At 42.5% G+C, this 27,161-nt stretch overlaps 1 protein-coding gene and 2 long non-coding RNA genes across 6 annotated transcripts in view; 2 read left to right on the top strand and 1 right to left on the bottom strand.

Moving 5' to 3' along the window:
- Positions 1 to 322: 322 nt before the first annotated feature.
- Positions 323 to 6,985, top strand: LOC146767993 (uncharacterized). The gene is made up of 3 exons (XR_014953900.1): positions 323 to 463; positions 3,119 to 3,171; positions 6,846 to 6,985. It is a non-coding gene; the product is annotated as an uncharacterized LOC146767993 (long non-coding RNA).
- On the bottom strand, positions 6,829 to 7,428 carry LOC146767992 (uncharacterized). The gene is made up of 2 exons (XR_014953902.1): positions 7,335 to 7,428; positions 6,829 to 7,166 (listed from the first exon to the last, which is right to left on the bottom strand). It is a non-coding gene; the product is annotated as an uncharacterized LOC146767992 (long non-coding RNA).
- Positions 7,429 to 7,528: 100 nt separating this feature from the next.
- Positions 7,529 to 27,161, top strand: part of RTN4 (reticulon 4) — a 42,104-nt gene continuing 22,471 nt past the window's right edge. Inside the window, exons 1-3 of one of the 4 annotated variants that reach the window (XM_021537684.4) lie at positions 7,529 to 8,065; positions 22,611 to 22,667; positions 23,460 to 25,895. In XM_021537684.4, the coding sequence (XP_021393359.3) occupies positions 7,618 to 8,065; positions 22,611 to 22,667; positions 23,460 to 25,895 (2,941 nt within the window). In that variant the 5' untranslated portion in view covers positions 7,529 to 7,617. Of the gene's footprint in view, positions 8,066 to 16,066; positions 16,205 to 22,610; positions 22,668 to 23,459; positions 25,896 to 27,161 lie in introns of those variants that run through there. The other 3 variants (XM_021537685.4, XM_085575754.1, XM_085575755.1) reach the window with 3 other exon arrangements.

Raw genomic sequence — 27,161 nt, 5'->3', positions numbered from 1 at the left:
TTGGAATCTCTTTTTGTTGCTCCCAGCTGTCTTCCCTCTTATCCCATAGTGGGATACATAAATTACTTTTACAAGTTCAGCATTCTGGAGCAGTCATAAAAGTGGATTTTAAAGGGGAAAAAAATCTTCAGATGAGGGAAGAGAGGCTGATTCTTCCAGGGTAGTAACTATCACTCATCTCATGGAAAAGCCAGGACAGAATATTACACTTAGTTAACATAGAAAGCATATCCTTTGTGTTGCCTTACAATTGTTCTTTTTCTTATACTCTTGAAGAAAAAGAAAGGATACTTTGCTTCAAAGAAGCATTCAGTGCAACAATTGAACATCAGTATGACGTTCCAAGCTGTAAGAAAGGCTAAACCAGGTCATACGAGCAGAACATGAGGGAAGTGATGATCTGCTGAGGGGCTTTGGCTGCAAGTGGACTGAATCTGAGGATTCTGTGAGACAAAAGTAGAAGGTAAGTATGACACTTCCGTAAGTACTGCAAAGACACCACATGAGTGATCAGAGGTACATTTGACCATCACATCAGATACATGAGCACCATGGGGTATCAAGAAACTGCCTAAATATAATTAGGGATCACCAGTTATTGAACAAAATGGAGGAACTTTTAGATGTAACTAATAGGACCAAGGAGATTGTCTTCTCATCCAAGGAATGTATTTAAAATGCCAATCAATAGGCCTTTGAGTCTCCGTTTTTTTACTAGGAGGCCTACAAAACAGTTCTACACTGTAAGAAACACAATGTGCTAAAAGAACAAGTAAAATTGACATGAATTCAGTGGCAGCCTAAAAGGGATCACATATCTGTGTGTCTTGTTCCAGTCTAGGTAGAAAACTGCTGCTTGATGTAGTGTCCAAAACTACTCAGGGAGATTGCCTTTACAGCCCACTGCAGAGTTGAAGAATTATTTGATTATATGATTTACACTTCCCTGAAAGTGTTCAAGGTTGATCTTGAAACAACTTATTTTAGTGAAAGGTATCCCTGCCCATGGAATGTGGGGACAGGGAGGGAGAGAAATGAAATGGTCTTGAATGTCCATTCCAGCCAAAATCTTTGTATGATCCCATGATCTTATTCTTTTAAGCAACTGTCATTTACAAGAATTCTGTTGAATTAATTTACTTGGATAACTCTTAAAGACAGAGTGCTGTTCTAAATTCTGATTTTATTTTCAAAAACTTCAAGTGGGTAAAATTGAATGAGAAACAAATAACATATAACTAACTGCCTTTAAAGCCAAACTGATTGGTTTTTGGTTTTGTTTTGGTTTGTTCTTTGTTTGTTTTTTTTTTTTTAAATTTACCCAGGCATTTCTCCCCAGCATATGGTCAGGTTATTTCCAGGCTCATATATTGAAACTTACACTGTTTAGCAACCTAATTCTACCTGATGGAATAAATCCAGCAAATCTTAACTAACAGCCTGTGCTGAAGTAATAATTTAAGCAGATGTTACATGTCATTCAAGTAGTTAGTTTTTAGTGAAATATGTTAATTTTTCATAAGTTACAATGAGAAGAGTAAAAACTATATTTGCAGTGAAAGAAAAAAGAATGAAAATAGTTCAGAGTAAGGAATACCTGCCAAACATCATGCTCTAGAAATCTGAAGAACTTTGGTTTTCTTTTCGGACTAAAGTAGCCCTGTGCCACTTCTTTTCCATATGCTGTTTTCTCAATATCTTTTCCTTTCATTTCTGCTCCTTTTTACAGGATATATCAGAAAGACTTCAGCCTTCAGGATTCCTTTTTTTCCCATGCCAACACTGTGGTTGCACTTAGGCAGTCTGTCACCACCAGCATGACTTACCTAGAAATACATCCTGATCTACACCAGTCAGAAACTAGTTCCAAACCAGTAAAACAAGCAAATTCAAGTTTTCTATAGCTCCAGGTCTTACACTGTTTGCATCTCTATCCTGGAATACCTTCAGTTGTTCTCACACCTCTCATCCTCCTTTTTGGTTTTGCCATCTGGTTAAATGACAGACAGGCTTGCAAAAAGTACTTATATATAAACCAGTGGAATGGAGAACCACCAGGTTCTCCTGGCGCCCCCTGCACAGGAGAGCTCATCAGCTCTCTCTAACTTAGCCAGCTGCTGGTTTCTACAAAACTCAGGAAATCAATATCCTTGAATCTTCTGCCACTGCCATATTTAACTAAAATTTGCCTGAAGTGTTCAAAAGCTGGAATATTTTAATTGGTGAAAGGTGAGGGAGGTAAAGGGCTTCAATGTATGACCAGCTGGATGTGATACTGAGAAAGCAGGGAAGTCATGTTGGACATTTCTTAGCTGTCCTATCTTTGTCTGACCCAGATAAAAGGAAGAGCTCCCTAAATACTCTAAGAAAGAAGCCTCAGTCCTGGTAGTGTTTTTCAAAGCTGCCCTACATTCCATCCCCAGAAGTCAGAAATGCTCTGTGGCCCCAAGTACCACCATGACCCAGGTGAAGGCTCTAGCTGCTATAGCCTGCTAAAAGCATTTGCAAGGGACAAGTTGTTAAAAAGTGAGAAACGTTCTGGAGAACAGCAGCTCTTCCTTACAAATGTGAGTTCAGATCTATGTGCTGCTCCCTCTGCACACTTTGCTTGTATAATTAAGTTTCCTAATTCCAATAGTGATGCCATCAGCCTTGTCTCCAGTAATGGTGAAAATGTTGCCCCCATCAATCTGTTTGTTTTCTCCTTGGGCACATTTGGCAGCCAAGGGAATAATCCTGAATGTTGATTATCAGGCTGTTTCTTTCCTAAGTGGGTCAATATCAATGCTGATAAAGAGCAAAAATTGATCTCCAATATACATTATATACACTTTTCCCTTTACAAAGCAAACCAGTTTAAATTCCAATTTATTACAACTGTAATAAATCCCTAAGTTTTAAAAAAGCTCCTAAAGTAATGTACATAAAATGCCATGATTTTAGAGTGCTCATTCTTGTTGTTTTAAGTTCTAGTCACTGAGTGAGTGGCATCAGTACCTGGAGTCAGAATGTGGAGATGATTTAAAATAAAAATTAGGAGGGGGGAACATGAATTAGAAAAAGTAATTGATAATATCTGGAGCTGTTTGTTAATAGAGAATGGATTTTTTTTGTCTAGATCCAATAGAACTGATGGTCCTTATGTTCCTTGAGAGTGTTATGGCCAAACTGGTAAGTGAATAATTTAATTGTATTTCTTAAAAGTGTGAGGGGCTGACAAGTAGTGACATTAAACCTAATGTGGGGAATTACATGTATTCTGAGGATTAGAAAATTCTGGGGGTGTCAGTAAGACATAAAATTAATTGTATTGTCCTTTAAGCAAGACCAAAGGTGTTCTTTCTGAGATAAAGAGTAATCAGACCAAATTCCCATTAACAGTGGATCCCTGTGCAGCTTTAGTGAGGTAAGTTATTCATGTCATAGTCTCATTTACTGGAGAGTATTGTCATTGTTTTAGTTCCCTTCAAATGTTACATATTTTATTTATGAACAAATGTGTTCTTTTTCATTGTTTTAAAGCTAATGTGTGCCATCATTTTAATGGCATATATCAGCTTTGGTCCCTCTGAATGACAGCTTACAGAGACCAGAAATTACCTGGATGTAGGAATTTAAAGCTACAATTAATGGCAACTTTTCACTGGTGGCACTTGGTGTCTTTTAGAGCTCTCCTGAAACTGCTCTCTTTCATGCAGATGGATGGGCTCAGCATCTGGCTGGCTGAAGGAAGTTCTACAGGGTGTATTGTGACAGGTCTGAATCAGAGTACTGTATATTGACATGGTTAGTGGGACATTTACTGTAGAAATGGATATGTTTGATTCCAATCAAATAATTTCAGAATAATAAGTTATTGGAGCACTAAAGAATATAACAGGGTAGAAAAGTTATCATTAAGAAAATGTTATTTATAGCAGAGGACAAGGAAGGCACCACAGAAGATCCTGATAAACCCAGCCTGGCTCAGTTACCATCAAGAGATGGAAATCCCTTTGTTCTATTGTTTTCACACTTTCCCCCCTCTATATGCTGCATTTGTATTAATAAACTAAGCAGTTTTTTTCACAATATGCCACTGCTAATCTTGAAAAGAAGTACACCAGGCGTTCAAGTGAAGACAAACCTGTGAGGCAAATCTGCTCGATTCAGCACTGGCATAATCTGAAAACAAAGAATTCCAGTTTTATCCTTCCAGAGATAAAGATATTATGTCTGAAACCTGGGCGATTGTCCTTAAAGCTTAAAAGGAGGGACTGAAATCCAGCCACCCTCGCAATTTTAAATCCATTGTTTAAAATCGCTATCTGAGGCCAAATGTGGGTTTTTTCTGTTGGGTCCTGCTGTGAAGTGACAGTACTGCATTTGTCCTACCACCATTATTATCTTAGTTCATGATCTGCTGTGATATCATATTACTTCTGTGTAAGATACAGCAGAAGGTCAGAGTGGACTGACAAAATCCCACCAGTATGTAACCACTGGCAGCACTGCTGTGGAAATTCAGAAATATCCCCACTGGGGTTTCTCTCTCTCTTTCCTAACTTTGCTACAAGGAAACAGCTCATGAAAACTAAATTTTCACTAAGTTCTAAGTAAAATAAATTGCTGAATATCTCCAAAATACTCCTACTTGTTGACAATCTTCCTAGCAGAATTGTAAAATACTTTTCTAAAGAGCTAAAACCTGCTCTTTTGCAATAGTTTCAGTATTACAGATCTCTGGTTTTCTCTTGCTTGTTAATTTGACTCGCTCAGAGAATATGGAACTCCCTTCCTGTTTCCCCCCAAGACCTTTAGTCACTTCCTGTCTCTAAATAAAAACTCCTTTCATTTGTTCCTAATTGATGATAGAAAGTCTTCCAAGAATTCTGATAAAATCAGCCAAATTATATATAGATTTTTCCTTCTTGTAATGACCAAAAATCCCCATAGTTAAATATGTCACATCTCTAAATATGTGTCTATGCTCAGAATTTGATGAATTTTTAAAGGTACCTTGTTACATTAAGTTATATAGTAATGGAATTTAAAAAATCCATTTTCTTATTTAACCAAGAGGTGCAAAAAGTAGATTTGCTGGTGAAATTATAAAGACCTTATTTAATCAAAGTATTTTATTTGCTATGTCACCATTCTGCTGCTGCTGTAGCATCCCTTATATCACTGTAAAAGGGGCTGACTTGAAAAGATAAATGGATAATTTGTCAATGAATGTCCAAGATCTTAGGGGCAAAAAATGGCATCTAAAGACCTCACAGTTTGTCAAGGGCTTATTCACCTGCTGGAAACATCTATCTCAATCAGAATAACAATGTTGCCCTCAATGTGTTTACAAAAATACTTTGCACATTTATTTTGGTAATTTCTGGTAGTGATATGGAATCTTGATGTCTTTGTACATTCTTGAAAAAAAAAATCTCATCTGGAATTTCCTGTGCCTGATCTGAGACTGTATTGGATGCAGGGAAAAGCTGCTTGGAGGAGCAGGGGAAAGGGTGACAGCACAGCTTCTCCAGTGTTAGCTTTGGAAAGCAAGGGCTGGGAAATGTGTATTCTTAGGTATTAAAATTCAGATAAAATAATTTAAAGGGAAAAGTGGTAGGAGGCTGTACCTTGGCCTTGAGCAAATTAGGACTGGAAGCTGGAAGGTCTCTTGTCATTTAGAAAATGGGGTATCTTAGAATGGCCTTCCCAATACTAATAGCAGCACAAATATTTAGGTTCAGACTGTTCATGCAAAGAATACAATTTGTTTTCCTGAGGCAAGAGAGGACTCAGTGCTGGGACCTCTTGGAGCCCCTATATTCACTTGTTGCCATCTCATTTTTCAGACAGTGACTGAAGCTGGTGATTGAACCCCAGTTTCCAGCCAGAAGCTCTTCCCTCTGCAGTGTGAGATGCAGCTGCCCCTCAGTCCCTCCGTGTGCTCAGGTGCACTGAGCTGATCCCACTCAGGAGCTTCTCCTGCTCCAGGCTGTCAGTCACTGCTTAATGGGACAGCTCACATTGTCCCTCTTGCATCCATGGCATCCTACATGGCAGAAAGGAAGTGCCAGGAGAGCTGCTTCTTTTTCTTATCTTCTCATGTCTCACTGAACTGGCAGCTGCTTGCTCTGAGTGTTTCCATGAACTTATCTCTTTATACGGGAGAATAAATCACCTGTGGGTTAAAAACCCATAATAATGTTGGAGTAATGTTAAATATAGAATTATAAGGCCTTTTGGTCTTATTGAGGCAGCTGTGTGGGTGGAAATTGCATCCAAATAGATGTTATTTACTTAAATTAAGTGTTACCCTAAGGGCTTTGGCCAATGTTCCATCTCTGAGCAGAAAGCTGGAGACCACACCAGAGTCTAACACGAGGCAGGTGCCAAGTTTTCTTCTGCTCTCCCTTTCCTCTTTCCTTACTTCTTTCCATTCCTCTTTTTTTACCTTCCTTTCCTCTTTCCTTAAATTTCTTCTTCCCTTTCCTTCCCATTTTCCTTTCTCTTATTCCTTTTTCCTTTCATTTTTTTCCTCTTTCCTTCTTAATTTCTTTCCTTTTCCCTCTTTCTTTCCCCCTTTCTTTTCCTCCCTTTTTTCCCCTTTCCTCTTTCCTTTCCTCCCTTTTTCCCCCTTTCCTCTTTCCTTTCCTCCCTTTTCCTCTTCCTTTCCCTTTCTCCTTTTTCCTTTCATTTTTCTCCTTTCATTTTTCTTTTCCTTTCCATTCTTTCCCGCAGAAGTCACACAATTTAAATTCATACTCTAAAGAGACGATGAGGTCTGTTCATGGGACTAGCATAGGTGGTTAAACAGGTTTATCTCTTCTGACAATGTCTCCTCTCTGGTGTTTTTTTTTCAGACACGGGAAGGTTTTTGCATCATGTTTTGGTTAAAACTTCAATTCCCATCGCAGGAAGGCGCTGGCTGACTCCACTTCCCGCCCCAGGGGGATATGCCTGCGGTGATCGGCGCGATGCCCAAGGAACGAGATCGGGATCGGGACGGCGCCTCACCCTTCCCTGGCCCCGCAGTGCTGCGCCGCCCGGGATGCCGAGGGATCCTTCGGTCACATCCAGGGTGAGAGAAGCCGGGCTAGGGCGGATCGGTGCCCTGCGCCATCCGTACCCGGGAGCCCAGCCATCCCCATCTCTTTCTGGAAATCGCTGAGGGTTTATGGCCGCTGTTTAAAACAACAAAAAAAACGAGAGAATGGCACTAGTCCTGGCAGAGGAGAGCGACGAATCAGGCCACGCGCTCCCAGGCTGTCTGTCACGGGGGGCTGGAGGGGCCCCGGGCCGTGCCCCGTCTCCTTTGCCGCCCCACCCGCGTTCTCCGCGCTGAACTTTACCCGACTTGTCAGCCCCGCTCCGCCAGCCCGCGGGCCCGCCCATCTGATGCATATTCATAAGAACCACGCCCGAGCCTGCTCCTCATTGGCTGCTTCTTGCTCTCTCCCTCTCCCATTGGCTGGCACCGCCGCCGCTCCGGGCGCGGGGAGGGGCGGCCGCGCCCGCGCCTCCCGGGCGGTGACTCACAGGGCGTGGAGTGCGGGTCCCGCAGCGGCGGCGGCAGCGCAGTCTGCGCCTCCCCCCGCTCCCGCACTACTCATTGTTCCGCCCGCTCCAGGCACCATGGACGAGCTGGACCAGTCGCCCCTGGTCTCCTCCTCCTCCGGGCCAGCCCGGCCGCAGCAGCCACAGTTTAACTACCAGTTCGTGCTCGACGACGAGAAGGAGGAGGAAGAGGAGGAAGAGGAAGACGAGGACGAAGACTTCGACGAGCAGCTGGAGGTGATGGAGAGGAAGCCTGCCGCGGCTCCCGCCGCAGCCCCGCAGGAGCGGCCGCCACAGCTGCTGGACCTCGGTGGCCCCGCCGAGCCGCCCCGCCCTACTGCTCCGGAGCCGCCGCAGCCCGACTGGAGCCCCCGGGGAGCTGTGTCCTCTTCCTCCTCCTCTGCCACGACGCCGTCCCCCGCGCAGGAGCAGATCCCAGCCCCCGCCCGGCCCGCGCAACCCCAGCCGCCCAAGCCCGAGCCTGCTGTTGCCCCCCGGAGCAGAGGGTCCTCCTCCAGCTCAGCTGGTGAGTGCTCCCGCCCCGGGCCCGGGGAGGGCGGCGGCCGGCCGGGGAAGCCTCCACCCGAGCCGCTCCGGTTCTCGAGCCCCGCTGCCCCGCCGGGAGGTTCCCTTTGTCTGCCGGCCCTCGGCCGCCTCCTGCGGCATCGCTCCCTCCCCTCAGCCGCGCTCGGGCGCGGCCCTGCCGCAGCCCATGCTGGAGAAAGGGCTCCCCCTCCCCGTTCTTTCTTTTTTTTTTTTTTTCTTTTTTTTTTTTATTGTAATTTCTTCTCTTTCCCTCCTCCTCCCCTCTGTGTTATGCTAATGGCGGGAGGGCGAAGCGCCGCCCCGCCGCCGCCTCGCACATGGGCCACCCGGGGGCGAGGCCGCCGCCGCCTGGCAACGGCCGCGTCGCGGGTGGGCGGGGGGCGAGCCCGGCGTACCGGCCGAGTGCAGGGAGGCCGGCCGTGTCCGGGATGCCGGCTGAGCCCCGCGGGGACGGCCGTGCCCAGGGGACCGGCCGAGTCCCGAGGCACCGGCCGCGGCGTCCTCGCTGCTCCAGCCGGTTCTCTCCCGGCGCAGAACCCTCCTCTCGCCGCATTGTCCCAAGCGCGGTTCCTTCCAGGGCGGCCCGGCGCTGCGGGTTCGGGCGTGGGAGCGCCGGAGAGGAGAGAAACATAAGATACTTGTAGTCTTATTCATGTTTAACGCAGCGCCTGGAGGGAGGGGCGAGGCGACGGACTGCGGAGCCTCCGGCCCTCCACCTGGCCAGCACAGCCCTGCGGCCCGCAGCCTGCGTGGGGACGCCGCGCCTCGGCCGTGGACTGCGGGGCTGAGCCCCAAGGAGGGAACCGGTGACCTAGGGAGGAATGTGTAGCAGCACAAAGGGAGACCGGGCTGCTCTAGGTGTGGCAGTCCTGGAGAAGAATGGCAGCCTCGCGTCCTGGATGGCCGCGGCTTAGCCATGGCTGTTACTTGGGGCTTCTCCAAGGCGTCTCCCCGTAGTGTGGGGATTCTCCGAAGCACAGGCCTGTGGAGTGGAGGGCGTGTCACCCCCCAACAATTGCTGGTGCTGCCCAACTGCCAGAGCCCTTCTTAGGTCTTATCCGAGAGCTGACCCGCATGACTAATGCCATGCATGCGGATCTCGAGTGTGCTTTGGCTCCACTTCTCCTTAAGTCAAAGAAGTGACTTGGGGCCACTAAAACAGTGAAAAGGAACAAATTCAAGTGCCCTGAGATCATCATGGTATGTGCTTATCTTCATTGCTGTTGTGGTGTTGGTATGTTGTAAAGATGCAGGATTTCAATAATAACTAAACACCACAGTATGAGGGGGCATGATACTCAGGATCTAGTGAAAAAAAGCATCTGGAACAATAATTTTTAAAAAGGCCTGTTAAAACCTGAATTTAGTTTTTTTCAGGGAAGTTTCATAATGCATTTTATTTGCATGCGTGATGGGACTTTATGGTTACTTGTGCTGTTGTCTTTCATGAAGCCTACTTAGTTTTGTTCTTCTGGAAGCTTTCTATGTAGCAGTATGCCAAGGATATTAATTTTTTTTTTGTTTCCACCATTTGAAGGACAGATGATGACAAAAGCTTGCAACAGACTGAAGAGGAGGGATTCTATATGGTGGATGAACAGAATTTTTTCTAGTCATGTTCTCTGAGTGGAGCTCTGTATGGTTTAAAGAGAGCTGAATGGAAGAAATAGGATCTACCAAATCATGTTGCTTTGAAAAGGAGGGATGAAAGTGCGTTTTCTGGAAGTGATTTTTTTTTTTTTTTCCTCTCTGACCCCTGAAGGATAAGGCAAAAAGAGCACAGTAATTCCTGAAATAGTTCCGTGTTAGAGACCTAACTGTGAGAATTGTGTAGTATAGCTGAGAAGTAGCATCAAGGAGTTATTTTAATTTGTCAGTGATGATTAATTTAGGGCTCTGAAGTAAGGACTGGCATCTGGGGGAGGCCTGATTTCCAAAGACAAGGTGTTGTAACACAATGCTCATCTAATGATGAGTTGAAATATTAGGACTCTGTACTTGAAACTCCTGGATGAGAGCAAATTACGTTGCTAAAAGCACTGCCAGGTTATCTCATGAGTATTTTGGCCTTCTCAAATCTCATAGTGTTAAATATCCATTTAAACACCAAATGTTTGTTAGTTTTGCATTTAGCAGTGGGTGTTAAAACTGTCTGGGTGAAGATATTTGGCTTGGCTTCAAATGAGTTCACTCTCAGTCATGCTGGGAGACTTGCAAAATGAATTTTCTGCCTGCAGCTGGTGGCAGGGTGACCATGGCAGGGACAGCCACGTGCCTTGTGGTTTGCTCTCTGCAGAGTTGTCATTTCACTTACTTTGAACTCTGCTGTTTGAATTAAAGGTATAACTGAAGAGTTACAATTCACAATCTAGAAATTTTGAAAAAAAATCTCCTAATTTTTGAAATCTAATGCTTTCATTTATGAGGATTTGAGGCAGATAACTCTGAAATTCTGTTTCCAGGAGGAAGAGAGTATGGCCTGTAGCAGGGAATAGTAGGGCTTCTTTTGTCTGCAACAATTGGCCATGGTGCTGCCTTTTGGCAGTGGAACAGTAGCAAAAATGTATTGCCTATTGATGACTCATTGAAATGGATTTTATGTATATATGGAGCTGTTTTTAAAAAAGAAAACCTTTGTAATTGCTTTTAGTTACACACTTAAGAGTATTTAGTATCATTGTGACATAATTATATATAATGCAAGTCTCTGAAAGGGTAGCAGCAGCCTACCTTCTGAAGAGCTAATAAAAATATTTGCAGGAGAAAACAAATAGATGGACAAACTTGGGTTCTCCTGAACAAATTTTGGGGGTTTTGCACTTGCTTTTTTGTGAGTAGGAGAAACTACAGTTCTGGAGAGATTACTGCTTAAATCTTTTGTTTACCTGAATTTACAGAGGGTGGAATATAAAAGTCAGTTTGAGGTAGGTATACATGGTCAAAGTAACTTGTAGCCCTTTTTTTTTTGCCAGCTGCCCAAAGTAAGAATAACCAGTGTACTATGATGAGTAGATCCCACTTTACTTCTCCAAGCCCTAGATTCTGCAGCAAAAGGAGGGTCATATATCACTTTTCTGGAAGAGACTGGTGTGTTTTGACATTAAACTGCACTTAACCAGAAGCCTGTACACGAGATCCACCAAACTGGCCCTAGGCCAGCATGCAGAGAGAATAAAGATGTTTCCTTGTATGTCTGTTGCCTTCAGCTGACCTGGGTTAAATACATATGCAAACGTTGTGGAGGGCCAGTTTATTAATTAGTCTTGCTGTTCTATGTGATTATATAGGATTTTTTCTTTAATTTCATCCATGCTGAGGAGAGGTCTCAGGAAGGTTTGCCAGACAGTGTCAAGCAGAGGTCAGCAGAGCTGCCTGGAGCTGTCCCTGGCCAGGCTGAGCCCAGCCGCAGGAGGTCCTGAATAAATGCAGATCTATACTTGCTTCTGCTCACCCCAGCAAGTGAACCTTTTACCCTGCTCATCCTGCGTTTGCAGTTGATATAAATTCTAAACCAGCGTATTTGCTCCTCAGATTTTTTCTGTTGTGCTGCTGTGTCTGCAGGGACTCCTTCAGAGGAGTTGTGTGCATTTTAAGGACAGGATGCAGCATGACTTGGAAAAAAACAGAGCTGTGTTTGAATGCTGTCACTGGTGACTTTCATTTGCACCCTTCATTTATTAAAATATTGTGAAAAACACCAATCACTTGGTTTTTTAAAATTTTGAAAGTTTAATAATAATAAAATGGTTACAAAAATAGTAATACAATTAGGGTAATAGAGTTAGGACGATTACAAGACAATAAAAAGCCAAGAATTACGGACATCCGGATGATGCTCTCTAGGTCATGAAAAGCATACCTTGTGAACAAAGGAATCACCTTAAAAGCAATAGCCTGTTGCATATTCATATATTCATACATGATGCATAAATTCCTTGCAAATTAAGAACTTTTCTGGTTTTTGTCAACCTCTTCTCCTTAATTTTGGTGGTTCCATAAAGATGGAGAGAAGGTGCAAGAATGTTTGTCTTTTCTGATAAGGAGGCAGTAACTTTTTATGGGCCCCCTTCACTGACATCTCTGTGTAAAGAATTTCTTGATTATCTCATCTTCTCACTTGATCTTGTAACAAATTCTATTCTATAGCACAGTGTTTCTATTTTAACATTATGTTGTAACATAAAACTGCATTTATCACACTACTTAAGAGAATTAATACAGTATAACTTTCTAACATTGCACATATAATATTCATTGTAACATTTGTGAAAAGCCAATCATAAAATATGCATTTTTCACAATATGTACCCAGTGATCCTCAGTGTTTCTCTGAGGTGCAAGACATTTTCTCTTCCCAAGTATAGCCAGCAAAGTTCTAAGGGAGATGTTCATAACCTGGGTTATCTAACTTAGAATGTGATTTAAAAAAAATTCTATTGTAAAGAGAATAATTAGCAATTTGACTGGTATAGTACACCTTCGTTTTCACATTTCATGTTCCCATCTTGGTGAGTTCAGCAAAGGATCATTTTATTTATTCAATTTTATTCATTGTCATGTGCAGTATCTAGCACTGGGGCCTGCTTCTGTAACTGAGCTGGTGTAAGAGTTTCAGAAGCCAAACAGCCCTGTCTTCTGGTAAGCAGAAGTGTGTGCAAGGATAGTCCTGCCAAGTTTGATGGTATGTTTGCTTTGTGTGTGTATCCCTGGACTTACTTTCCAGGATAAAATCACACAGCTTCCACCTACCCTATAATGATGTAGCTCTCAGGGAAGTTTTCAATTGCACTGGGAGTTTTCCCCTTGGAGATGAAGTCCTACAAACCACAATTTAGGAGACAGTGAAGAGCTGCTGTTTGTTTGCCCTCCTTCCCCTCCTCCCAGCCTGTACTTAAGGAAGCTTTGAGCATGGCTGTGGAATGACCACTGCCTTGTCCACCTTGTTGCATCACCACTGGTGGCCACAGAACCTTTCTTATCTCACAGATAACCACAAACAGCAGCACTTGTGGAAGCTGAGGGGAGTGTTCAGGCTTCCCAGTCCGAGGTTCTCTCAAAGTTGCTGGGAAAGCAGATACTGTGTCCATTTTGCTTCCTCTTCCTCCAGTACCCAGGATTTTGGAGAGCACTCAGTGCAAGAGCTTGGCTACTTAGAAGGAGGCATTTAGGCATGAGTCTTAACCCTGGAGCCCAGTTCCCATGCTGCTGGAATTTTGGAGAGCTCTGGTGGCAGCCACACAGTTTTGAGGGGATTTCGAAACTTTGTTTGCCTGTTTCTATGTCCTTTCTGTTGCACCCAGCTGCTTGGTGGCTCTCTTGTGATCCTGGCCTTTGTGTGCTGGGAAGGAACAAAGGGTGGTTAACCTTCAACTGGAGCACTTGGTGTGCTGGAGTGATATTTCTTTGTTTTCTGATAATATTTTGACAGAAGCTTCTTTTTTTTTTTTTTATTTTTGCTGGCAGGTTTCTATAGTAACTACGAAACTCAGAAATAAATTAGCAAAGCATAGTTCAATCTTAAAATGTCCTTTGGGTTCTAGTTTGGAGGCAAGGAAATAGTTCTTGGTCTTTTATTGGCTTGAAAAATGGAAAGCAACTTGGAGCTTACAGGTAAATTGTCTTGACATATTCAGAAATGCTTATACATGAAGTAGGAGGAAAATTGTGTAACTCTCAAGCTGCTTTAGAAATGAAAGGGGGAAAAAAAAGAGCTATTATTGCCAAGTAAAAATAGTGAACTGTGAGACCTCAGTAGAAAAGTAATATTTTAATGCAGTTTTAAAAACAATTATTTGTTTATGATCTAAAATAGAAATTGTTCCTTTATATGCTTTGGATACACTGCATATTTTCTACTTATTCTGCAGCGTCAGTTTTTAGGGCAGTATAGAACAGCCAGAACTGAGATCCTGCACTCCAGACAGATGACACACGCTTGGTGGATGGCTTTTTTAATTGGTCTTTCTATCAATAATAACTATTACAACAGCAATAAAATAATGGCCTTATTAATATTCACAAAGTCTGAGAATCAAATTATCTCAGTAGAAGGTTTTTTATCTTTCAAATGGAAATAATCAATCTGCTGCCAACTGTAGCTGTCAAAATATGAAGATTTTAAGTTAGGTTAGATTTCATATTTTAAAATTAATTATTTTCCCCATGATTTTAATGGGTTAGTCTCAGTTTGTTGCTTTCTGATGTATAAAGAAAAAATACTTTCAGTTTTATCTCCCCTCTCAATATAGAAGTATTGGTAATACCAGTGTGACCCTCCATGGTTTTGCTGGGAGACTTGCTTTGTGTCTGAGAAAATACTCCCAGCTTCTACTGGCAGCTTTTTAATGAACAGGGCAGTCATGTAATCAACTTCAACAGCTAGGGGAGAATATGTTAGTTAAGATGCCTTCAAATGAGACACAAGACTGAGATAAATATAAACTTTCCTATTGCCAGTTAAAAATGTTCTCAGTTTGTCAAAATCCTCCTGCTTATCCAGTCAGCATTGGTGTGTGACAGTTTTCCTTGGACCCTACTCTCCCCTCCTTTCTGAGAGGAGAGAAAATTCCTTACTGCCTGTTGTTCTGTGTCCCCTGTGTGTGGCAGGGAAAGCATTGCCAAGGAAAACAGATGAAAGAGCGTGTGTGAGGCCTTGCAAGGCAGCTTGGAGCTCAGAACAGAAAGGAACAAGCGAGGAGAAAAATGTCACTGGTGGCAGAGAGGCTCCTTCTTTCATGGGCTTCAGCCAGGTCTGCCTGGGGTACCTTCAGTCTGCTGAGAGAGATGGATTTAAAGTGCTTTAAACCTAAGTCTTTCTTTAAAGATCACACTGATAGGCAATGAAATAGGGTTTTTCCTGTGTGTTCTGTTTTAAATTACAAAAAAAATGAAATGGTTGGGCAAAACCTGTATTGACCAAAATCTGTTGTAGTGCTGTTGATACCTGATTCCTTTAGGAGTCAGGAGGACATCAAGACTCTCTATCTTCACATTGCTTTTCCCCTTTAATTAAAAGATATTCTACTGATACTAATGGCTACACTGAGTCCATGTTCTTGCTGCCTATTTTTCATATCTTATCCATCAGACATCTTATGCACCAATGTTTTTTATTTTGCAGACTGTAAGCTCTTGTGTCAGAGGCTTGTCACATGAGGTAATGTGTTGGGAAGAGATGCCAAAAGAAATCAGTAGCATCTCGTCTCTATTCTTTAAAGATTATTTTAGCTAATAAATACATTCTTCTGCAATGATAAGGTTGCTCATCTAAATACTGCTTAATTTGTTTAATTGTGGGAAAAGCAGGGAAAAATCCATCTGTACAAATCAGTGAAAGGGAATCCTATGATTAGTATAATCTCTAAAATTAAATTGGATAATGTCTGCATAATAAGATTTGCATGGCTCTTTAGACCTTCTGCCTTTGAATAAGATGTGATGTAATTACTCTATTTTTCTATTTTGTGGCACTGCCAAAACTCAAATTTCTTTTTTGTTATTTCAATTTATGGTTAAAGAACCTGGGTCTTAAGGAAGAGTGACATAGTTTTTAGAGGAGTTATCTAGTATTTTTTTGGTTACAAATGTTGCCAAAGACTGAGTACTTGGATTTGAAGCTGTGTCTAGCTGGATATGTGGTTTGCAGTTGGCTAGATTGTTTCTTTCTGCTTCTTTTCAATAAAATACATTGAAACAGTATAAATTGGTCTCTGTAAATGCTGAATCCAGTAATGTTCATATTTTAGATTGTTCTAAATTAAGGTTTTGCTTTGCTATTAAATACATTTGATTTATATATTAAATATAATTCTGTTTGTGAAGTGGGTATTTCAAGCCATCAGAGGTGGGCTGTGAACAGTTTGGGTTAATTGTGGCCACCTGACTTCAGTAAAGGGAGGCTTTGCCCACCATCTGATGCTAATTTGGGTAATAAAGCAGAATTTCTGTGATTGGAGCTGGTACCTTGTAGGAGGAAGGTACAGCTAAGGTGTGTGGTACTAGAGCTGTGCTATTTACTCCTCCCTGAGCTTTGGGAGGAGAGCAGAACAGTTTTCTCTTTGTTCCTGTGAGGATTTCATTTCCTCATGGTGAGCTCCTATGGATTGCTGGGCTAGGAAAGGTATGTGCATCCTGTTTCTGGGAATTCTGTGTGCTCTTGGTATGAGAGGAGTGAAAAGTTTCTTTGGAGCTGAACTCTGGGGCATTTTTCTCTGTTTAGTTTTGCTAACAAAAGATGCCTGATAAAATCCTGTCCCTGCTCTGAGGGGATGAGGGGTGTGACATTCAATGGGTGAGGGACTTTGAGCAGAAAATGTCAATAGAGAACCACTCCGAAATGTTTTGGATCCTGTCCCTGGTGTTACTGATCAAGAGTGAGGTGAGAGTGGCGGCTGCGTCTGAAGTACTTAATGGTCTTTTAGAAACATTGTGGTGGTAGATTCTTAATTTGGCAGCTTGGGAATTGTAACAGGGAATGCTGTGATAGAGCCAGGATTCATGTCTCTTCCTTGTGTCCCTCTGTTCATGCTTTGGTTGCCACTTGGGTATTGCAGGGGAGTGGAACTGCTTTTTTTTTCGTTGAATAGCTGAGTGAAAGGAGAAGAAATGGCACACAGCTCACCTCTGTCCCGATGCTTTACAGTCTCGTTGTTGCTGGGCAGCTTGGCTCAAGTGGAGCTATTTTAAAAGAGGAGAAGCTGAGAAATTGGACCATGAAAAAAAACTTGCCTAAACCAGTTTGATTATAGACTTCTGCTTAGACAACAACAAAATGTTATTTTCTGGAGACCTGTTTGCAGAAACAGACTATTTTAAATGCTCGTTTGAACTTTTTTTCTTTATGCATTTCAAATAGCGCACTACAACTCTCCGTGCAGGTGATGCCTGCTTCCACTTTGCAGAAATTGCCATGAAAGCCTGGAATGACCTATAGCTGAGTTTGTTAATGATCAAAGGTCTTGGCTCCTTTTGTGATCCCAGCCATGATGTCCTCAGGGTGTCCAAAATGGAACTTCATTTCCCCCCTTAAATCTTCAACAAATCCTATCTTCTTTAGCAACTTACACAATTTTTCTCCCAAGATTTCCAATCTGGAAACTTCTCTTTAAAAACTTAGACCTGTAACTAAAAAGAGCCAAATGAGAAAAGCTAATGATTTGCTGTGGCTCTGCAGCCTGATGCAATGATGTGAAAAGGTGCTATTAATAGTTAATGTTCTAGATCTTGAATGGTTTAAATATTTGGTGAAATCCTGTATTTAGAACAATCACATCATAACAGGAGATGATTTAAATGGAGTTTGTGTAGGCAGCTGCTTTTCCCAGGAAATTCTTGTGACGTTGTGTGCCCTTGTTTTGTACTGCAGTAGAAAATTAGGCATCTGAGAACTTGAAATAATTAACTTTTAAATGGCCACGTGTTGCTAAACAGCTTGAGATAGAAATGCTGCTGGGGCGGCCTCCACTATGGGCACATGAGCAACTTGGTGCATTGAGGGAACAATTTCTCTTTCATATGAAGCGATAAGTGGAATAAATAAATAGACTCCACACTTAGGTTAGTTATGAAGTGGGTATGTATTGTCAGTGCCTGGCACAGGTGAGATCACTCTCCAAGACTTGTGCACTGAGCTTTAGTCTGACCCAAACCTTTATTCCCAAAGGTGTTCCATATGCATTACATTACACAATTTTTCTATGCATATTCAACCCCTGGCCCTGCCTGTCCTCGCCTCCCATGCTAAATAGGTCCACGCCCTTCTGGGCACACGTAGTTTGCCGTGGTGGTCCTGCAGGGGTCTCTCAGTGGTGTCTGAAGCTGAAGATCGTGGTCCTCCTCATGGTTGAACTTTTGAACTTTTCTCCTTTGTGTGTGAGCTTTTGGTGCTTATCTGAGTACCTCTGTCAGTCTTGATAAGCTGGGAGACAGAGGAGTCACTTTATCTGGGTTTTTTGTATTTTTGGTCCTTTCTGGTATTGTTCTTTATGCAAGAAATTTCAGTAATTTGCATTTTCTTATGCCCTTTTGTACCTTGGAGGAGGCTTCTTAAGTAAAAGGTTAAAATTCAACACGTAACTCTACAAGCTAGAATATAAATATAATAATAGAATATTATTTCATTTTGTTAACTTAAGTGAATTTCAAAAATCTCTGTTTCACATATTTGCCCTGGAGGGGTTGCTGCAAATGGAACTTTTACAAGATGTCTGAGTCATGTCACAGATGCCATTCCTTGGAGTATTAATTTTACCCTGTTTTCCTTTATTGTTAAATATTTATGTTAACAGGAGAGGCCTTTCAAATGTTCCACTGTGGGAGGTCTGTGAGGTAAAAGCAGTCCCTGGCCTGTTATCTTGCTCATTTCCTAGGCTTGCAAAGGTGAAATGAATTCTTAAGGACTCCATGTTTGTTAATTTTGTTTTAAGATTAGCACACATTTTCCAGCAAACTAATCCAGGAAGTGGTTTTTAAGCTCTGAAGGCTGAAACTGCCATCTAGCAGCCTAATGAAGTCTCCTGCCGAAGCTAAACTGGAAACTTAGCATTAGGTGACGTTTGCTCAGTGTTTCTGTGGGTTTTGTCTGTTTTAATGCTGAGCTCATACACAAAAATAAGGAGAGCAGCAGAATAATAAATCCATGTTAGCACAGTTCTGCTGCTGCTGATTGGAAGGAGGCATGTGGGATCAGATGGAAGGGTCCTTCATTTACACAAATCCAGTGATGAGGGATGGGAATTGTTGTGGCTCAGTTCTTATTTTCTCTGACTACACTGAAGTCCTCTGCTTTACTTTGGCAAGTATTTTTTTGGGAAGAAAAAAGGCTCATTTCTCATAAATTGCTTTTCTTGGAATTGTTAGTTTACTGCTTAATTTCAAGCATTTTTCTCTGGAAATCTTTGCAGATAAGTTACATTTCATTAGTTGTGTGAAAAATCTCTATTTATTCTCTACTTTTTATCTGAAGCTTTGGTATTTAAATGTTAAGTTTTATGCCACTAATGTCAGCATCTTGTAACATCGGCAGTTAGTGGGAAATCAGCAAAAATTAAAATGAGGGTTTAAAATTGTCATGCTGGTGTCAGGGTTCTTTATTTTTAAACAACACTGAAATCTGATTCTCATTGAAGCACATTATGTTTTAGCTGAACTCATAATGTAGTTTTAAAATATGAGAGCTCATGCTAATGAAAGAAGCAACAGGACTATTTGTGGGTGATTTGTTTTGGGGTTTTTTTAGAGAATATTTAATTTGCAAAAATACAAAATAAAATTTACAGGATGATTCTGGTTAAAAACAGGCATGCAGTCAGGCTGAGTCTCTAAAGTTCTCTTTAAGAGCCATCAATTGGAGTGCTTCAGTAACTCATATAAAGTGGTACCACTCATAAATACGAGGTCAGCCTTTATCTTGGCTGCAATGCTGAAAGTACTTTATTAACTGCATCATGGTGATTTTTTGCCTGAAAAACTTTGGAGTAAGAAGTCTTTTCATAGAGATTGAAACCTCAAAATTAACACATTCTCCCGTGCTTTGTGAAACAAAATCTGTCTTCTGATGGAAGTGTTAAGTGAGCAGTTCATCTTAGTAAAGGAGTTTTAGTTTGCATTTGTAAGAGGATCACTTAGATTTTTTTTTTCTGTATATATTTGGGTGAAGCTTTTTGTAATGAAACTACTTTGTGTGTCAGTTGAGGTGTTTTGAATATCTGCTTTTGCTTGACAATACTGTTGCTCAGAGCTTGATGTATTCAGAAATGTTTTTTACTTGGTTCTGTTGTGTTGCTTGTTTGGGTGGGGTTTTTGTCACCTAATTTCTGCCATTGAGATGCAAATAGGAGAAACCACCCCTGGTGATGGATCCTAAAATTGTCCTACTTACCCACAGAGCTGTGTTTCTGAGAGGTTTCTATCTCCACCTGGGAGGCAGGGATGCTCCAGCAGTGTCACTACTGGAAAAATTCCCTTTCACCATGTCACTCCAATTCCACTCTGCAGAAAGTGGTGGTTGAGTCAGCACCGATGCTGATGGGAAATTGTCCTACTCCATTTTCCCTGCTTGCCTGGAGGTTTTAAACAGGATCCACAAGGGCAGGAAAAAGCCCTTGTATCTTTCCTTTCAGCAGAAAAAATGCCTTTCTGATGTGGGTGGAGGGAGAGTGGGTGGTTCTCTTTGGCTGGTTAGGAAACACTGCTTTTATGTAATCTCTTTTCACACTCCAGCCATGTGTGGAAAATAAAGTTTGGGTGTGGACATAACATCCTTCCATTAAGAGAACATGGCAATTCAGTGGCTGGCATAGCGATTTTATGGTACTGTGTTGGGTAAATGGAAGCCACACCTCAGAAGGAGTTTTTGCCTTGTGCTGTGTTAAGGAAATGCTGAAAAATGAGAACCAATGCTCTTAAACCCGGTGCCCTACCCCAGAAACTGAAACCTCTGTCTCTGGGGGCTGGAATGTGTTCAAAAGATTTTAAATGTGGATTTTTTGGTGGAGATTGCAGTTGGCCTTTGGACAGGAAGGGAACAGCACCTTTCAGGGATGACTTGTGTGTTTCCCTCTTCACCTCCTTGCCCCCCAGTGGACTCTGCTGTGTTTGTTTGCCCTTCCTCCTGCATTTCCAGCACCTCCTCTCCACTGCCTTGGTATTGGTTTCCCTGGAAGGTCCTTTTCTCCTGGGCTGTCAGGGTTTCTGTTCACAATCTGCTCCCATCAGGTCCATCCTGCTCCCTCTTCCAGTTCATCTGGGTTGTGCTGCTCTGGTGTGATCTGGAGGAGGTAGAGTGTGTGATTTCAGGAAAGGTGTGGGCTGAGGAGCAGTCTCTGCTTGTGGAAAGGATCCTGGTGAGCCAGGGGATGTGGAGCCACGTAGCCCCTGGAACAAAGGGCCTGTAGTGGTACTTGCTGTAGCAATTCTGTGACTCTGTGTCACATACCCCTCAGTTGTCCTCCAGTTTTTGTCCTTAAAAGCTTTGCCACCATTGAACTGTGACACTGCTTTAATGTGCTCTAAATTTGGAATTGAGGTTTCTCTCTATGTGGTCCTTAATCGAAAAATGTAATTTTTAGAAAACTGAGCAGAAATGCCTTTGGCCCAGCAGGAATTGAGGACCCGTCTGAATACCAAGTCCTACACTCAGCTTTATTTCTTACTCTGTTTCCTGCTGTCTTCAGGTGATTCTTATAATCCACAACATACATCAGGAGATGTATGTTCTATGAAACAAACCCAATTGACTGTATAGTGTGACAGGAAATGCAGGTTGTGAGGAGACTTGATTTTTGGAACACTGCTGTTGGGATTAACTTGAATAAGCCAGACAGGTCGTGAGTGTCTGCAAGGGGCATTGCTTCTGCACAAGCTGTAGTTCAGTGCCAAAACACAGCTTAGCTTTAATGCCTTGCCTGACTGGTTTATTATGTTTGTGCTGCTGTAACTACCGCATTTCTCACTTCTTGCCTTTAAATTGCTTCTGTTATTCTTTACTTTTAATAATAATAAAAAAAACAAGCTACCTCTTTTTCAGCACTTGATTTTGTCCAGGCACATAGCAAAATTAAAGATTGGTGGTGTCTGCACTGAGAATAAAAATCAGATTTAAGTGCTTTAATATAATTTTTTTCTCCACTAATGCAATTGATGTAAATTGCAAATATTCTTTAACAGCCTCAATGTGAAAACTTTATGCACTTCTCAGAATGAAATAAATTTGCCTAAATGATAGTATTCTCACATCAATGTAGAGCCAACAGGACATGATGGACCTGGGAAAAACACTGCCGCTGGCACAGAAATCCAGAGAAGGATTGGTTTTGCTTTGTCTGTTTCCTCATGATGGCTGGTACTGCAGCTTTGAGTGGAAATTGGAGAACTGGTTTTGTCTTGGGAGCTATTGGACTTAAAGCAAACTTGGCAAAGCCAAATACACTCCTTGGATCATGCAAAAAAAGGCTTTAAAATTAACAGCTTCCTCTGGGGGCTTGTCTGTATAATATCAAAAGTAAAAGAGTAAAGACATAAAATAGGTAATATGGCCTAGTATGGCTGTGCCTGAGGAGTTCTGTGTTTGTGGGGTGTTTCAGAGCTTGCTTCAGTCATTTGAACTTTCACTGGTGTTTGATGGAGTTTGTTTGGGCTGCTCTCACACAAATATAGGGGTGTGAGGAGACCTTGGGTGGAGAGAGCTAAGCAAGACCCATGTGTCACTGACAATGGCAGGTGTAGCTGCCCAGTGGTGTGCAAGGTCTGGGAATGAAAATAAGAGTAGCTGCCAAGGTTTGTCCCACCCTTTGGTTGGTCATTGGCTTGGAGGGTGGAGATCCCTCAGTAAAGATCCCTTTGTGAATGGGAAATCCGGATGTGGGCTCTCCCAAGTCACCTGGCTCCTGATGCCTGGTTCTGTTGTGTTGATCTGTTGGGTGTTGGCTGTTGATCTGTTGGGTTTACTGGGAACTGACTCCTTGTGTGCTTTCTCCCCTCTTCACCCTGGCCCTTCCTTCTGCTGAGGTTATTTGTTTGTTTTTCAGATGAGACCCTTTTTGCTCTTCCTGCTACATCTGCGCCTCTGATGCACTCCTCTGCAGGCAAGTTCTTTCTGCTCCCCTTTGTCTGAGTACCTCCTGCCTTTCTGACCTCATTACCATTAACCCTTTCCCACTAGTCTGCTTCTACTAAAAGTCAGCATGGGTCCAAGAATAGCCTCTGTCACATTTTTAAGTTTTGACTTTTTGGTTGATCTATTCCAGATTTTAATATGCATTCATTTGTTTACGTGGTAAACTGCTTCATAAACAAGAATACAGCCATCTGTGAATTCTTGGACCCTTGATGTAGGAGAGAAGTTGATACTGTTAACAGGTTAATACATCAGAACATAGTTGCTTTACTGATTTAGCAGAAAGATTTAATCTATAGTAACTTTCTGCAGCATTTTTAAAAAGTAAAATTTGCACCTATAGTATTGATTTGGTGGTTTTTATTAGGGACACCATCCACAAATTTCAAAAAAGGTGTCAAAAAAAGACTTAGATGTTTGTGCAATATGTTTATGCCCAAGCATCCATACACCCCCTGTCTCTGTCTCCACTTGCCATCCTCCTGTTCTGGCTTTGTTAATATTGTCCCTATACTTCTCTGGCATCTTCAGCTTTACTGAGATCTTTGCACTGCATAAAGTTGCTGCTTCTTGAGCTTCTTGTTCACTTCTCTCCTAGAAGCGAAGTAGAATAGCTTTAAGAGATAGTGTGTATTAATTGCTCATAGTATCCACGCTAGACCTTGGAAGAGCCTTTTAGTAGCTAAAATCATGTAAAAAGATTGCAATGACTTTGAGAACACTTGCCTTCTCTAACTTTCCTTTCTATCCACGGTCACAGAAAAAGTTATGGACTTTCAGGAGCAGCCAGGTAGCACTAAGTCACTTGGGCAAGAGGATTTTCCTGCGGTCCCGCTTGATCCTGCTCCTTCTCTTCCCTCCTTCTCTCCTCTCTCAGCTGATCCCTTTAAAGAGCACGCAGCCTTTGGTACCCTCTCAGATGGATTTCCTGCAAGAGGCACTTACAAAGAGAGCTCCAGTGAGGTATATAAAGAACCTATGAAAAATGCCAGAAACCCCTTTCTTGCAGAGGGAAATGATAAAGACATTTCAGAGATTAAATACTCACAACCCACATTTGCTAAAGAAGCAGCAGCCATTTTATGTCCAGCTGATGAAAAAACACAGCTAGAGGGCCCTGAAGAATTACCTAACCTGGAGAAAACACTTGCACAGCAGCTGAAAACGTCTCCAGAATCTCCCCAAGATTTATTTGAAAGAAGTGAGGAAGATCACTTCTATAATAAAGACAAGTACAGAGGAGGTGGTGATCATGGTGAAAAAGGGGTGCTGAAAGAAGACCCTCTTAGGAGGGAAGAATATGCAGACTTCAAACCATTCGAGCCAATATGGGAAGTCAAAGGTGCTAGTCATGGACTGAGCAGCATGAGAGAGGATGTTGGAAGTAAGACAGATACCAAGCTGGAGAGCAGTTTGGATGACAAATATGGTGTGGGTAAGCTGACTGTGCAGGATTATGAAAGAGAGAGTGAAGGCAGTGCTGAAGAGCCCTCCTTCCCAAGCACCCCAGAAGCTGTAAAAGAACCTTCGCAGACTTACATCACTTGTACTAAATTTGACTCCTCTCCAAGTCCTGGTGATAACAAAGGTAAATCTCTTTCGCCACTGGAGGAAGGCACTTCAGAAAATAGAACTGATGATGAGAAAAAAATCGCAGAACTGAAAGCTCAGATGGGCCCAGAACAAGGTAATTTTGCTGCTGGGGCAGTTGGGCAGGAAGGGCAGGGAGCTGACCCTGCTAAAGCACAGGGGGTCCCACCAGTGCCACCCGACAGCGCTGCCAACGTGCCCGAGGGTCTCACTCCTGACCTGGTGCAGGAGGCGTACGAGATGCACGATGCAGTCTGCACAAAACTGGCTTATGAAACCAAGATTGATTTAGTGCAAACCTCTGAGGCGGCGCAGGAGACTCTGAAACCTGCGGCGCAAATCTGCCCCTCCTTCGAAGGCTCGGAAGCTGCTCCATCGCCCATATTGCCAGATATTGTTATGGAAGCTCCGCTAAGCACCAGCACTGCTGGGGTAGAAGCATCTGCTGTGCAGTTGGAAGCCTCCCCACTAGAAACATTTATGCCCACTGCCAAGTATGAGAATGTAAAAGAGGCTGAAAAACCTCCTGTATACCAAGAGGCAGTGAATGTACCACCGACACAGGCCCAGGAAGCAAAGGATAGATTGGCATTTAAGCAACCTGATGGTGAGAGTAGCACCACTCCTGAAGATCTGGAGACTCCTTATATATCTATTGCATGTGACTTAATTAAGGGAACAAAGGTCTCGGGTGAATCTCCTCCATCTTTCACAGAGTATTCAAAAACACCAGTAACAGAAAGCATTTCTCAGGATGTGCCTGAAGACAAGGAATTAGATGGAACCCTTTCTCCACAGTTTGGAAAAGCTAGCCTGTTTAATAGTCAAATGATATCTGACTTTGCTGAAGAAGCAAGTGAAGATCCATCTCTCCTCCTAAAAAGTAAATCCCCTGAGAGTATTGCAACTGATGAAGAAGATGAGGAGGAAGGACTGGTGGAATCAGCAGCTGTCACAGGCAAGCCTTATCTGGAGTCATTCCAGCCTGAGCTGGATTCTTCCAAAATTGTTGCTGCTCCACCATCTGAGCCAATACCTGCAGGAATAGCCAAGGCAGATAAGATTCCTCTTCAAATGGAAGAGCTGGATTCTTTGGCTTATTCAGCTGATGTATCTGTTGCTATGGAACCAAAAACAGGAGATGACAAAGCTCTCTCACCAATGGAGTCTTCCCCAGTCTCAGTGGAAGAAGACTTTGTGATGTTAGGTCATCCTAAAGCTGTTCCTGAATTTGTGATAGAAGCCACTGACCGAGAAACAATGCACAAAGATGAAGGTGAAGACATCGGTAAGGTGATGCAGGGTGAGAAGCAGTTGCCTTGCCCAGAGCTGCCCTGTGATCTGTCTTTGAAGAATGTAGGAGTAAAAGCTGAGGAAGATAGCAATGCCTTGAAAAAGTCTTTGGAGGCTATGGACAGAGAAGTGCCTGAAGTATCCACCATGTCCTTACCAGCTACAGATACCTCACCTTTATCTGCTGAAAAAGAGATAGTCAGTGTAGTAAAACCAGGAGCTTTGGAGAAGGAAGCTGAGAAAGAAGCTGCTTCTATTAAAGAAAAGAAAAAACCTACCGCTGTATTTTCAGCAAAGCTGAATAAGTCTTCAGGTAATCTGTGTACCCTGTCTTGCAGTTTGCTGATCTGCATAATTCTTTAGCTAAACTTAAGCATGTCTTGACTTACTCTTTTAAAATCACTTTCTGTAAAACTTCTGTGTAGGCCAAGGATAACAGAAAATGTCAGTGCCTGCACTTGTACCTTTTTCATGTTCTGATTGCTTTAGTACCTTTTTTCTGTTTATCAGGAATGGACTCAGCATCTCCAGGTTTCTCCTCCAGCTCTGCTGCTCATGGTCTCTTGATACAGAAATAAGTGACTGCCCACTGCAGGCCCTTCCATGGTTGTCCCCAGGCTGGGCATGGGGTGGCCTCTCAAACTCTCAATCTGGGATGCCGTTTGCTATGTGCACATGATTTGAAGATGCATTTCTTCCTTCTCATTAACAGTTCAGACATCAGACTGTAAAACTCAGGAAAATACCCCTGCTGCTCCTGTATGTACCTGGAATCTGGAAAAGAGTCTGTGCACCTCCAGCCTGCATTAGATCAAGGCCGGTGGTTTAAACAAAGTGGTGAATATGAGGGAGCTTAGTACGCAGGTTACTGAAAAAGTGGTCATTAAGAATTGAGTGTTCTGCAAACACTAAAATTGGTTTAGGTACAGTACAGGTATTAATTTCTGTTTCTCTTTTCAGGTGCACTTCAATATAGTTAATTTTGTTTTACAGTAATGTGCAGTTATAGTAGCAGAAAGTTGTAATATTTTCTCTAAACTGAGCACCTCATGAATTCCCAGCTTTTTGTAGACTAGGGGAGTATTTTGCATTTTGATATTGCAGTACTCTGCCGCTACTTAAGCTTTGACCATAAGCAATCACACCAAAAAAACAGCTACTGCAGAAAGCACAGTGCTCTAAATAGAAAAGCAGGAGTTAGTTTGACTCAGCAGCAGTACTGTATTTATGCAGTAGCTGCAGCCTACAATTCATAAAATAGGATTACAGAATACCCTGAGTTAGAAGGGAAAAAGCAGGTGCCATGTTGAAGTGAACATTAGTGTTGGTGCCACTGAAATTGGTTTGGGAAATAAGGTAGAAGATGTATTTTTAAATATTTACCTTTGCCATTTCTCCTGTCTCAATTCCCCTGTGCATACATGTAAGGCAGAAAGGAGAGAGTTTTGCTTTCCCCTTGGCTTGGGGTAAAACTTCATGGATAATCTGCACTGTTAAAACTCTGTGTGTTCTGTGAAGGCTCCTCCTGCTTCCAGCAGATAGAACTGTCTAGAGAGCAGCTGTATGTCTTGGACTTCAT

This window comes from Lonchura striata, chromosome 3, assembly GCF_050655825.1.
Source record: "Lonchura striata isolate lonStrDom1 chromosome 3, ASM5065582v1, whole genome shotgun sequence".
Lineage (NCBI taxonomy): Eukaryota > Metazoa > Chordata > Aves > Passeriformes > Estrildidae > Lonchura > Lonchura striata.
This window is presented reverse-complemented; position numbering and strand designations above follow the sequence as displayed.